This window comes from Heterodontus francisci, chromosome 6, assembly GCF_036365525.1.
Source record: "Heterodontus francisci isolate sHetFra1 chromosome 6, sHetFra1.hap1, whole genome shotgun sequence".
NCBI lineage: Eukaryota > Metazoa > Chordata > Chondrichthyes > Heterodontiformes > Heterodontidae > Heterodontus > Heterodontus francisci.
This window is the reverse complement of record NC_090376.1, coordinates 60,666,235-60,679,810: the sequence shown is the minus strand read 5'-3', so window position 1 is coordinate 60,679,810 and position 13,576 is coordinate 60,666,235. Positions and strand designations below refer to the sequence as shown.

The 13,576-nt window shown below is 48.4% G+C and overlaps 1 protein-coding gene across 2 annotated transcripts in view; it reads left to right on the top strand.

Moving 5' to 3' along the window:
• Positions 1 to 13,576, top strand: part of dync2h1 (dynein cytoplasmic 2 heavy chain 1) — an 836,995-nt gene that overhangs the window by 552,233 nt on the left and 271,186 nt on the right. For both annotated transcript variants that reach the window (XM_068033753.1, XM_068033752.1), the window contains exon 76: positions 337 to 409. In XM_068033753.1, the coding sequence (XP_067889854.1) occupies positions 337 to 409 (73 nt within the window). The remainder of the gene's footprint in view (positions 1 to 336; positions 410 to 13,576) is intronic.

Below are 13,576 nucleotides of genomic sequence, written 5' to 3'. Positions count from 1 at the left end.
CTTTGAAATTCTCTTCCTTAAGAGGTGGCAAAAGAAGAGTCTTTGAATTTTTTTAAGGCAGAGATAGATAGATTCTTGATAAGCAAGGGGGTGGAAGGTTATCGGGGGTAGGTGGAAATGTGGAGTAATCAGTTCAGCCATGAACCTATTGAATGGCAGAGCAGACTCGAAGGGCCGAGTGGCCTACGCCTGCTCCTAATTTGTATGTTCGTATAGCTTTGAACATAGCTGACAATGATTTCCACTGTTCTTACAAGTTCCTATGAGATTTGTTAATACAGATAGTTTTCTCTCAAAACTTTGGTATCTCAACTATTTATTTTCTTTCCTTCAAAGGTTCTGGTTGTTCAGGCAATAAGACCAGACAGACTTCAAAGTGCAATGGCTCTTTTTGCGTCCAAAGCCCTTGGTAAGTGTAATGTTTACTTGAAAGCTTTTGGCAGCAGCATCATTTATTCTCAGTTTAGATTGGTTCTGTTTCTAGCTCAAGTTTTTACGTACCCTTTTGATCTGAGTACCTCGTTTATGGAATTTACTTATGTCTGTGTGCAGTGACTTAAATTTTGAGAACCCAGTGAGTTATTTTCCCATTGTTTCTCAGTATTAAGTCAACATAGTACTTTGGGTTTTGCTGTTGACAAGATGTAGGTTGTTTGCTTTATACTTCAAGTAATATTTGCCTGCTTTCTGTGCTCAGAATATTTCTGAGGGTATTCAGATTAATGTCTAGCATTTTATAGACTCTATTGAGACTTCTGCTAGACAACAAAAATAATGTTTCTAGATAATATATATTATATAGAAATGAAAAGGCAATTTTAAAATTGACCATGGCATTAGTATGACCACGTCTGGAATATTATGCCCAGTTTGATTGCCTACTTCAAAAGGGCAATGTTGTTGGAGAGTCTTCATGTGTCAAGATTAATGCCATACCTTTGAGGATTGAGCTGTGGAGAATAATTGTGTAAACTTGAACTTTTCTCTGTTAAGAGAAAACTAAGTTAGCTTCTAAGATTATGAAACTGTGAAATTGGAAACAGATATATCAGGGCCAGTTTTAACCGGGTGGATAAGGTGTTAAAATTCTGTCAGAATCTCCTTGTACCTGTCCTGAACAATTCCTTCCCCCTCCGTTTTAACTCACCAGTTTCTAACTGTGTTAGGGACCCATACCAGACAAGCAAGTTCCTAATTAAACGTCACACTCCAATGACATAATTCTCACCTCACCGCATATTAACTCGTAATCACTGATGTCCCACCCAGTCTCAAGTCCACCAATACAGCCTAGCAGCATTGGTACCTTGAGAGCTCCAAACGCACAAAAGAGGACTCAGCTGCATTTCACTGGATGTGAGGATCTCTTTCTGTCTGATTTGCCAGGAGAATTTGCAGCTTCCAGATTGCTACTTGATGTTTTCTGTTGCTTTTTAAAACCCTTTAGTCAGCTTTCTCCACTTAGAATGGGTGCCATTATTGCTTCTTTGTTCCTGATTGTGCAAGCCTTGGAGGAGGAGCAGCAGCAACCTCAACAATCACCATCACCAGCACCTGGACCCCTCAGAAGCCAACAGATGAGGGGGGTTGCATGAAGAAGGCCATACAAAGGATTTACAGGCCAAGATTTACCCTTTCAGACACATCTGAGGAGCAATGCACAAGGACACTGCACTTCTCTAGATAAAGCATTGCAGATCTTCCACAACATATGCTACCTACTAGATGAGGAGAGCATGCATTGCCAGTGGCTGGCAACGTCACCACAGCCCTAAGTTTTTATGCCACTGGATCCTTTCAGTCTGCTACAGGGGACGTCAGCTGCATCCAGGGGTTGGCAACGTGTCCGTACACAGACATTGGTGTCCACGCCTGGTAATTTCAGGGATGAGAAATTTCCCAGTGACTTCTACCAAACCAGTCCAACTTTTTAAAAAAATCACAGCTGTCACTTTTGTAGCTGCCAGGTGCTTGAGCAGAAACAGCGCTTCCAGTTCAGGCAAGTTTAGGCTTTCCTGGCGGGTTCCGATTTTCTTTAAAAAGCCCGCCGAAAAGCCCATACTTGTCCGAATTGGGAGCGCTGTTTCTGCTCAAACACCTGTCAACTGTGAAAGTGTCAGCTGCGATTTAAAAAAAAAACTGACCAATCACAGAACTGCTCTACTGAGAGTTCCTGCGCTCTGCAACTGTCAGAGAGAACGATGGACAGAGAGAGAGAGAGGGAGAACGATGGACAGAGAGAGAGAGGGAGAACGATGGACAGAGAGAGAGAGGGAGAACGATGGACAGAGAGAGAGAGGGAGAACGATGGACAGAGAGAGAGAGGGAGAACGATGGACAGAGAGAGAGAGGGAGAACGATGGACAGAGAGAGAGAGGGAGAACGATGGACAGAGAGAGAGAGGGAGAACGATGGACAGAGAGAGAGAGGGAGAACGATGGACAGAGAGAGAGAGGGAGAACGATGGACAGAGAGAGAGAGGGAGAACGATGGACAGAGAGAGAGAGAACGATGGACAGAGAGAGAGCGGGACAGGGAAAGAGAGGGACAAAGAGAGAGAGGAACACAGGGAGAGAGGGAGGGACAGAGAGAGAGAGGGAGTGAGAGAGAGACAGAGAGAAAGAGAGGGACACACAGAGGGACAGAGGGAGAGAGACAGACAGACAGTAGATAGTGAAAAATGATTCCCTCTGGCAAATGGGTCCATAACCAGAGGTCATAGATTCAACATCATTGGTAAAAGATCTAGAGGGGAGATGGGGAGAAATGTTTTCACTCAGAGAATTGCCAGGATTGGGAATGTTCTGTCTGAAAAGGCTGTGGAAACTGATTCCATAAATAATTTTAAAAGGGAGTTGGACAGCTACTTGAGGATGAGGAACTTAAAGGGTTACGGACAAAAAGCAGGTATGTGGGGCAAACACAACTACCCTTTCAAAGAACCAGCACAAGCACAACGGGCCAAATGACCTCCTTCTGTGCTATAAGCTTCTATTATTCTAACCTGTTTATGAGCTCTTGCTGTATGTAAATTGCCAACCTAACAATAATCATCATATACAAAGCTCTGAATCTTTTGTGACTGATAAAGATATATAAATGTAAGTCCTTCTTTACTTTTTAATGTTTTGTTAATTAAGTCAGCATATATGCTTCCCATTAGTAGCCCGATGGTCTGCACCTGCAGTTAAAGAATGAAAAAAAATTCTGCTGGAGCTAGAGGATTGCTGCTTCACTTTGGGAAGTATCCAAGAGACAACTATGTTGAGTAACTTAAATGAATTAGTTGCATGAGGAGCCCAACAAGGCTGCAAACTCCCACAGGCCGAGGATTCTGAGGAGTGATGCTTTACCTTGATGAGCATCTGAAGATTTTTGCCACATTAGTCAGGCGGCAGAACACCATGGTGTAAAGCAGATTGCATCATTCATATCCTTCCCAGTGGAACCAAAGAAACTCAGAACGAGCTTTCCAATGCTACAGACTGTTAGGGTTCCCACAGGTGAAAGGTTCATTAACAGAATGCAGGTGGCACTCAAAGCCCAACATGGAAACTTTCTTAACTTCATGAACAGGAAAAGCTTCAAGTTGACTAATATGTAGCTAATGTGCAATTCTGGTCACCGTAGCCTGTAAATACGGACACAATATCCAGGAGGAAGCTGTTATGACACTTTCATCTTGTGAATGTCCATCATATCAATTCTGAAAACTCAGATGCCATGTCTCAGGATGCTTGATTTGATTAGTTCTGTTGTTTGCAGTCTTAGCTTAGGCCTCCATAGATAGGGGAACAGCAGCTATAATGAGACCCATATCAGTACGGGGAGCATCATAGAGTAAACTATAGCCATGGTGAAGGCTTTTATTGATTGCCTCGATCCCAAATAAAGCCCAGTGAAAGTCTCCAGAAGTATTGTAGCTTGCTGTGTACAACATAATATATTGAGGACTTCTGCACCTCAATCTTGATATGCACACCGTCATGCAAAACTCTGTACTTGGAACACATGCATACATTTTCAAAGTATTAATTCCTGTTCAGCAATATGAAAATTTCATTGGATTGCATTTTTATGATGTATGTATTTCATTTTAGATCAGCTTACTATCTGAAGAATCAAAGCTTATCGCACCTTGGTTAGTTTAGAGTTTCTTTGAATTGTCAAGAATGCAACAGTTTTAATATGAGCTATTTATTTAATGTAACTAAAACCATCTTTGCAGTGTAAAAAATAAATTACCAGGCGAAGAGGTTGTTAGGATCTATCACCAGAAATCTAGCTGAGAGGCTCAAGCAAGTAACACACTGATACCACTATATTACATTAGTTACACCTCATTTAGAATACTGCATCCGGTTCCAGTCACACAGGCTGTGATTTTTCTCCCTCCGACAAATGACAATAAATTTGCTGCTGACTCTGTTGGAAAGATTCCACAACTCAAATTTCTCCTTTTTCCTTCAAAAGACACACATAAAAGAATTAACATCTACACATATCTGGAACAGTTTTTACTGCATTTCATACACCTAGATGGAGAACACAGACAGCAGCTGCTGTTAAACATAAAAGCAAAACACTGCAGATGCTGGAAATCTAACATAAAAACAGAAAATGCTGGATATACTCAGCAGGTCTGGCAGCATCTGTGGAGAGAGAAATAGGGCTGGATTTTCAACCCCTGTGGGGGCCATAATTGGAGGTGGATGGCGCCAAAAATTAGCCCCACTGGCCAACATGCCGGTTCCCTGGCTCCATCTGGCCTCTGGGCCATTTTTGCAGAGGCCGGATCGGGGCTAGGAGGGCTGCCCGCTTGCATGCAGTGGGTTGCTGATCAGGCTCATTAAGAGCCAAATAGAGGCCAATTAAAAGAGGGAGAGGGGGTGGGGGGATGACTGGAATTTTCCAGTCAGCCTCCATGTTCTCACACCAGCGGGGGTCTGTTTAGGTGCCTGGAGGCGGGCACCCAGCAGTAGGCCAGGCAGGCTAGTGCCCTGGGCAGGCCTACAGGCCCTCCCTGCCTGACTGGATACAACAGCAGCCACATGCTACCCTGTAGACCCCCACTCCCACAGTGGTTGGCTGCAAGAACCAATTTTTAATTAAGAATTTAGAAACTTTGGAGAGAGGGCACCATTTTGAAGCACCCTCTCTCTTACTTATCTTCTATTGCAGCCTGCTGCTCCTCTCAAGCTGAAAGGCCTCTGATTGGCCCTCCAGCTTTAAGAATGAGCCCAGCTTTGAGAAGCCACCCACCACCATTAACTGGGTGGAGAACCTGCCTCCATGCATGTTGAGGGGAATCCATGAAAATCCCATTGAGTGACTGTTTGCCCCCTGGGAGTGGGTTTGGGACCTGGAAACAGTCCTGACCTTTGTTTCTCACCCCTGAGCGAAAATCCAGCCCATGGGGGTCACAGGCTGAATTTTCCCTTGAACCAGCAAGTCCCACCACTGGGGCTGAAAGGACAAGGTGACCCGCTTTGATGGGTGACGGCCAATTAACAAGCTGCTGTTGGGGCCACCATGCAGTTAAGGATGACGACCCACCCCCAATAGCTGTCAGCCCAATCAGAAGGCCAGCAGCTACAACAGCGCTCCCACTAACGGCGGCCATTGCTGGCACTGCAATTCCAGAGAGAGGGCACCTCAATAGTGGGGCACCCTTGAAGAGAATTGAGGTAGGTTGGGGGAAGCCGTGGCTTGGGGGGTGGGGAGGGAGGAGGTGGGTGGAGTCATGGAACACAGGCAGTGCAGTTGCCATCAGGGCAACCATTGCCAGTGGGGGTCCCCCTCCATGGGCCATGGAGTTCCTATAAAGAAGCCTCCCATTTCCCGGATCCTGCTGGGAGGCTGCCAGGTTTCACTGGGAGGTCTCACCTCATGGAGGCGGGAAGTGACCCTTAATTGGCCGCTTAAGTGGTTCAGTCGACCACTCAGTTGGTGGCTTTGGCAAGCTTTCTCACTGCTGGCAATATTACATGCAGGCAGGAAGACATTGGGCTTCCTGCCCGACACCTTCCCCTGCCATTTTGCCAGCCCTCCCGACTCCCAATCCGTTAACAATGGGCCGGGGAAATTCGGCCCCACATTTCAGGTTGTTGACTTTTTGTGTAAGAACTAGCAAAAATTGAATATGTTAACAGACCTTACTTAAAACCTGTTAGATCACTAACTTTTTCCAATTCTGACAAAAAGTCATCAATCTGAAATCTTGCCTGGAATTTTACCTTGGGGCAGAGGCCCCACCCACGAATCAAAAAGTTGGGGAACAGCCCGCCTCCTCCAGGCCTGGGAGCCACGCAGTGATTTTGCATGGCCCAGGCCCTTAACTGGCCGTGGGCGGGACTTCCACCCCTATGAAGCAGTCCCAGGAAGAAGTCCCAATGGCGGTGGCCACTGCTGGGACTGCATCCAACGGGAGGAACAGTAACGGAGGAGGCCCTGGAATTAAGGCAAGTGTGTGGGACTTTGCCAGGGACAATTGACTGGGCCCTGGCGAGGCAGGGTTGTCGTTTGAAGGAGGGGCGGGGAAATGTGCTCCAGTGGAGGTGGCTTTGTGCTATGGGTGGGCCCTCTGTGGGGCACAGGGTGCCCGATCAGGAGGGCACCCCCTCCCAAGCCCGCAACGAGGCTGCCAGGTTTTACCACCTGTCTTCCGCTGTTAATATACCAGCGAATGTGGGAGGAGGCCCTTAAGTAACAATTAATTGGCCATCTAAGGGTCTTAATTGGCCTGGGGCGGGCGGGCAGTTTGCCACCTCCCCTGCCGCTCATAAAATTGCAGCAGGGGTGGGCGGGCGGTGCATATGGCACCCCCTGCCTCCCAATCAATTTTACACCACTCCCAGCCTCCAGCCCGCTCCCATGGGGGGGGGGCATAAAATTCCGGTCAACTCTTGTTTCTTTTTTTTATTCATTCGTGGGATGTGGGCATCGCTGGCTAGACCAGCATTTATTGCCCATCCCGAATTGCCCTTGAGAAGGTGATGGTGAACTGCCATCTTGAACCACTGCAGTCCTTTGTGGGTAGGTACACCCACAATGCTGTTAGGAAGGAACGGCGATATAGTACCAAGTCAGGATGGTGTGTGACTTGGAGGGGAACTTTCAGGTGGTGCTGTTCCCATGCATTTGCTGCCCTTGTCCATCTAGTTGGTAGAGGTCGTGGGTTTGAAAGGTGCTTTCTCAGCAGCTTTGGTGCATTACTGCAGTGCATGTTGTAGATGGTACACACTGCTGCCGCTGTGCGTCGGTGGTGGAGGGAGTAAAAGTTTGTGAATGGGGTGCCAATCAAGTGGCTGCTTTGTCCTGGATGGTATCGAGCTTCTTGAGTATTGTTGGAGCTGCACCCATCCAGGCAAGTGGAAAGTATTCCATCACACTCCTGACTTGTGCCTTGCATATGGTGGACAGGCTTTGGGGAGTCAGGAGGTGAGTTACTCGCCTCAGGATTCCTAGCCTTTGACCTGCTCTTGTAGCTATGGTATTTATGTGGCTACTCCTGTTCAGTTTTTGGTCAATGGTAGCCGCTAGGATGTTGATAGTGGGGGATTCAGCGATGGTAATGCCATTGAATGTCAAGGGGAGATGGTTAGATTCTCTCTTGTTGGAGATGGTCATTGCCTGGCACTTGTGTGGCACGAATGTTACTTGCCACTTATCAGCCCAATCCAGATATTGTCCAGGTCTTGCTGCATTTCTGCACGGGCTGCTTCAGTATCTGAGGAGTCGCAAATGGTGCTGAACATTATGCAATCATCAGCAAACATCCCCACTTCTGACCGAATGATTGAAGGAAGGTCATTGATGAAGCAGCTGAAGATGGTTGGGCCTAGGACACTATCCTGAGGAACTCCTGCAGTGATGTCCTGGAGCTCAGATGATTGACCTCCAACAACAACCATCTTCCTTTGTGCTAGGTATGACTCCAACCAGCGGAAGTTTTCCCCCAGATTCCCATTGACTTCAGTTTTGCTAAGGCTCCTTGATGCCATACTCGGTCAAATGCTGCTTTGATGTCAAGGGCAGTTACTCTCACCTCACCTCTTGAGTTCAGCTCTTTTGTCCATGTTTGAACCAAGGCTGTAATAAGGTCAGGAGTTGAGTGACTCTGGCGGAACCCAAACTGAGCCTCACTGAGCAGGTTATTGCTGAGCAAGTACCGCTTGATGGCACTGTTGATGACCCCTTCCATCACTTTACTGATGATTGAGAGTAGACTGATGGGCGGTAATTGGCCAGTTTGGACTTGTTCTGCTTTTGTGTACAGGACATACTTGGACAATTTTCCACATTGCAGGGTCGATGCCAGTGTTGCAGCTGTACTGGAACAGCGTGGCAGGGGGCGCGGCAGGTTCTGGAGCACAGGTCTTCAGTACTATTGCCGGAATATTGTGGGTGGCGCAGTGGTTAGCACCGCAGCCTCACAGCTCCAGCGACCCGGGTTCAATTCTGGGTACTTCCTGTGTCGAGTTTTCAAGTTCTCCTGCGTGGGTTTCCTCCGGGTGCTCCGGTTTCCTCCCACAGCCAAAAGACTTGCAGGTTGATAGGTAAATTGGCCATTATAAATTGCCCCGAGTATAGGTAGGTGGTAGGGGAATATAGGGACAGGTGAGGATGTGGTAGGAATATGGGATTAGTGTAGGATTAGTATAAATGGGTGGTTAATGGTCGGCACAGACTCGGTGGGCCAAAGGGCCTGTTTCAGTGCTGTATCTCTAAATCTAAATCTAAATATTGTCAGGGCCCATACCCTTTGCAGTATCCAGTGCCTTCAGTCGTTTCTTGATATCATGTGGAGTGAATCAAATTGGCTGAAGTCTGGCATCTGTGATGCTGGGGACTTCAGGAGGAGGCCGAGATGGATCATCAACTGGAAACTTCTGGTTGAAGATTGTTGAGTTATCTTTTGCACTGATGTGCTGGGCTCCCCCATCATTGAGGATGGGGAATTTGGGAGCCACCTCATGCAGTTAGTTGTTTAATTGTCCACCACCATTCACGACTGGATGTGGCAGGACTGCAGAGCTTAGATCTGATCCATTGCTTAAGGGATCGCTTAGCTCTGTCTATCGCATGCTGCTTACGCAGTTTGGCACGCAAGTAGTCCTAGCTTGTAGCTTCACCAGATTGACACCTCATTTTGAGGTATGCCTGGTGCTGTTCCTGGCATGCCCTCCTGCACTCTTCTTTGAACCAGGTTGGTCTCCTGGCTTGATGGTAATGGTAGAGTGGGGGATATGCCGAGCCACGAGGTTACAGATTGTGGTTGAGTACAATTTTGCTGCTGTTGATGGCCCCATGGGCCTCATGGATGCCCAGTTTTGCATTGCTAGATCTATTCAAAATCTATCCCATTTAGCATGGTTGTAGTACCACACAACACGATGGAGGGTGTCCTCAATGTGAAGGCGGGGCTTCGTCTCCACAAGGATTGTACAGTGGTCACTCCTACCAGTACTGTCATGGACAGTTGCATCTGTGGCTGGCAGATTGGGTAGGACGTGGTCAAGTATGTTTTTCCGTCTTGTTGGTTCCCTCACCAGCTGCCGCATACCCATTCTAGTAGCTTTGTCCTTTAGGATTCGGCCAGCTCGGTCAGTAGTGGTGCTACTGAGCCACTCTTGGTGATGGACATTGAAGTCCCCCACCCAGAGTACATTCTGCGCCTTACCACCCTCAGTGCTTCCTCCAAGTGGAGTTCAACATGGAGGAATACTGACTCGTCAGCTGAGGGAAGCAGTAGATGGTAATCAGCAGGATGTTTCCTTGTCCATGTTTGACCTGATGCTATGAGACTTCATGGGGTCTGGAGTCGATGTTGAGGACTCTCAGGGCAACTCCCTCCTGACTCTATACCACTGTGCTGCCACCTCTGGAGGGTCTGTCCTGCTGGTGGGTTAGGACATACCCAGGGATGGTGATGGCAGTGTCTGGGACACTGTCTGTAAGGTATGATTCCGTGAGTATGACTCTGTCAGGCTGTTGCTTGACTAGTCTGTGGAACAGCTCTCCCAACTTTGGCACAAGCTCCCAGATGTTAGTAAGGAGGACTTTGCAGGGTCGACAGGGCTGGGTTTGCTGTTGTTGTTTCCGGTGCCTAGGTCGATGCTGGGTGATCCGCAGATGCGGCCTGACCCGCTGGGAATTTTCAGCATTTCCATTTTTGTTGCTATCAAACATATATCTGTGGACTAAGAGCCTTTTTTTAAAAAAGCATATTTAATGACTGCATTTGTTGACAAAGCTATTGGTAGGTGGCACTGTTTTGGCACATGCGCAAATACAGCATGTGCCACTAAAACGTCACAGCTTGCGACTGTAGCAGCTGCCAGGCCTAAAGATGGCGCTGGTCAAAGAATCACACAGAGGCAACCTAACAAACACGTGGCAGCATACAATGGCCGGAGTTAGAGAGTGGGGGGGGGGAGGGCGGCGGTGGGGCAGAGTGGTGGGGGGGGGGGGAGGGCGGCGGTGGGGGAGAGTTGGGGGGGGGGGGGGAGCAGCGGAGCGGAAGAGGAGTGCCTTTTTCTGTGCATGCGCTGTAAACACAACAGCAAAAGACTTACCGGCCAGTCCCTGCACCCGGCGACACCAAGGTCTTCGGCCGCTCGCTCCCCGCGGCTCTCTACGGCCTCTCGCTTCCGGCCCTCTCCATTCAGCCATTCCCTCCAGCTGCGGATGCCCAATCCAGTTGCTTTCTCCCCTACCCAGTTGCTTTCTCCCCTACTTCTCAACACTACTTCAGGCATTGCAACTGTCTGGTCCCTGCCTTTTGCATGCTCCCTCTCCCCAGCCCTCCCCGCTCTCCCCACGCCTCCCCGCTCTCCCCACCCCTCCCCCTCTTCACCCACCCCTCCCCTCCCCCCTCTCCCTCTTCACCTCCCCCTCTTCACCCACCCCTCCCTCCCCCTCTTCACCCACCCCTCTTCACCCACCCCTCTTCACCCACCCCTCTTCACCCACCCCTCTTCACCCACCCCTCTTCACCCACCCCTCTTCACCCACCCCTCTTCACCCACCCCTCTTCACCCACCCCTCTTCACCCACCCCTCTTCACCCACCCCTCTTCACCCACCCCTCTATCCCCCTCTTCACCCACCCCTCTTCCCCCACCCCTCTATCCCCCTCTTCACCCCCTACCTCTTCACCCCCTACCTCTCACCCCCTACCTCTCACCCCCTACCTCTCACCCCCTACCTCTCACCCCCTACCTCCACCCCTCCACCACAGTTGAATATCTGAAGTGCAGTTGCAAAGTCAGGGAAATAGCATGCAAAACAAAACCTCAACAATTCTGGTTTTAATTATTGAGAAGTTTTATTAAGTTCATTAAGCATCCGAGGAACTGCTGTGCATGGATACATGAGTGTTGTGTCCAGCATTCCTGTGAGACAGACAGGCCGAGTCTCTGCTATGCACAGCTAAAGAGATTGTTCCTGGAGAGCCTTGTGGTGAATGAACGCTTGGCTCTCTATTCCACTATTGTCCATGTGAAGAAGGCAAAGTCACAAGAGTCTGAGCTCAGTCTATTCTTGGTGAATGTTCCCCAAGCGCATCCCAATGTGCACTCCCAATTCATCCATAAATGCAATGTTCCTTTCCACATCGTGACAAGCTCCGCAGCATGATCCAGTTGCCTTCGTTGCTTGAATGTTGACCTTAAGTCTCAAGGATTGTTTTCTCGATGGCATGTTTTACATGAAAAGAAATAAAGCAAATCAGAGTCAGAGCTTGCCTCCCTCCATCCACTGAAATTACTGTTGTGCACACCTTTTTAAGTTCTGCAGTGAAGGCACCAATTGATAACGTCGCCAATGAAGCACTTATTACCCACCTCAGATGCAGGAATCAGCACATCCTTGCGTCCTCTCCTGCACTGCCTCCTTTGCTTGAATGCCGTCCTTAAGTCTCAAGGATTGTTTTCTCAAGGGCATGTTTTATATGAAAAGAAATAAGGAAAGAACAGGAGTGTCAGAGCTTCCCTCCCTCTAATGAAATTACTGTTGCGCATGCTTTATGCTCTGCAGGATAGGCATGTACTGATAACACGCCAATGAACCACTTAGTACCCACCTCAGCTTTTGGAGTCAGGATGATGTAACTGCCCCGATCTCGTGATGGTTCAATGCTGCTCTCAGGGAAAACATGAATGACGTGAGGGTGCTGGAAAAAGAAGCACACTTCTTTTGGACTATGAACATAAAGCAGGCCATTTAGCCCAGCTGTTCCCTGCTAGTGGTTATGCTACTCCTGCGCCTTCCCATATGCTCCCATTTAATCCTGCCTACTACTATCAGCATCACCTTCCATATCTTTCACTCTTACCTACCTTTGGCTTAAAGCGACACTGAGGATGGAGAATGGTGTGGCTGCACTCCCACCTCACCATTTGTGTACGCAGCAAGAACATTCACATTTGTGCTACCACTGGACACGGCATGAGGTGGCTGTGTGTCCATGTGCACTGCTCAGATGGGTGCAGGAACAGGTGGCTGTGTGTCCATGTGCACTGCTCAGATGGGTGCAGAAACAGGTGACTGTGTAACTGAACAGCAAGGATAGGGTACCGCAGGTGGGGGAAGTGGAGCTTTGAACAGGCAGGCATAAGTTCAGGAAGGCTATTAAGGGACCACACGGGATACATGAGATGAGATAAGAAATACAGAATGCACTCCATTGAAACGTTACAAAAACGAAAGTGACCGTTTAGATGGAAGGTTGTTCGCTGGACTGCAGCACATGTACTGCCTGCACACAGCAACTTACAACAGGGACTGGAGCACATGCAGTGCCCCAGACAATGGAAATGTTTTCAGAGCAATTTACAACAGGGACTGCAGCACATGCAGTGCCCCAGGCAATGGAAATGTTTTCAGAGCAGCTTACCTTGGAACAATCTCCTCTGTCTAATAAAAATGAAGCAAATCTCCAAAACGACTAAATAATTGAGATAAAATGCGAGAAAATGCCAGACGAAACCGCTCCTCCTTCCACTTTCAAAAACTCGCGCCGAAGCTTTGACGCATGCGTGAATATCGGACGATTGACGCATGCGTGAATATCCGGTGGCGTTGCATGAAGCGCATGTGCAGAGGCCAACCTGGCGCGTTGCCCGAGGAAGATGACTTAACGCGATGACGTCACCAGCGCATGCGCAAACTGGTCCTGGCAAGCCGGAACGCAGCGCATGCGCAGAGAGCAGGAGACCATCTGCGCATGTGCGCACCGCGGCGCAGCCTGATGACGTCGGCGCTGGCCAGCGTTGTCAGGAATCACTTTGTATTTAAAATTATTAAAACATGCATGGCTAAGGACTGAACTCAGGTCATTGTCTTGGCTTCCACAGCAAATGTTGAAAAGATAAATAAGTCTTCCATTTATATAGCGTCTTTCATGACCTTGGGACATTCCACAGCACTTCACAGCCAATTAAATACTTTTTTAAGTGTAGTTACTGTTGTAATGTAGAAAACGCGGCAGCCAATTTGTGCACATAAAGCTCCCACAAACTGAAATGTGGTAATAACCAGATAATCTGCGGGAGAAATTTGTTTGCCACGTGTGA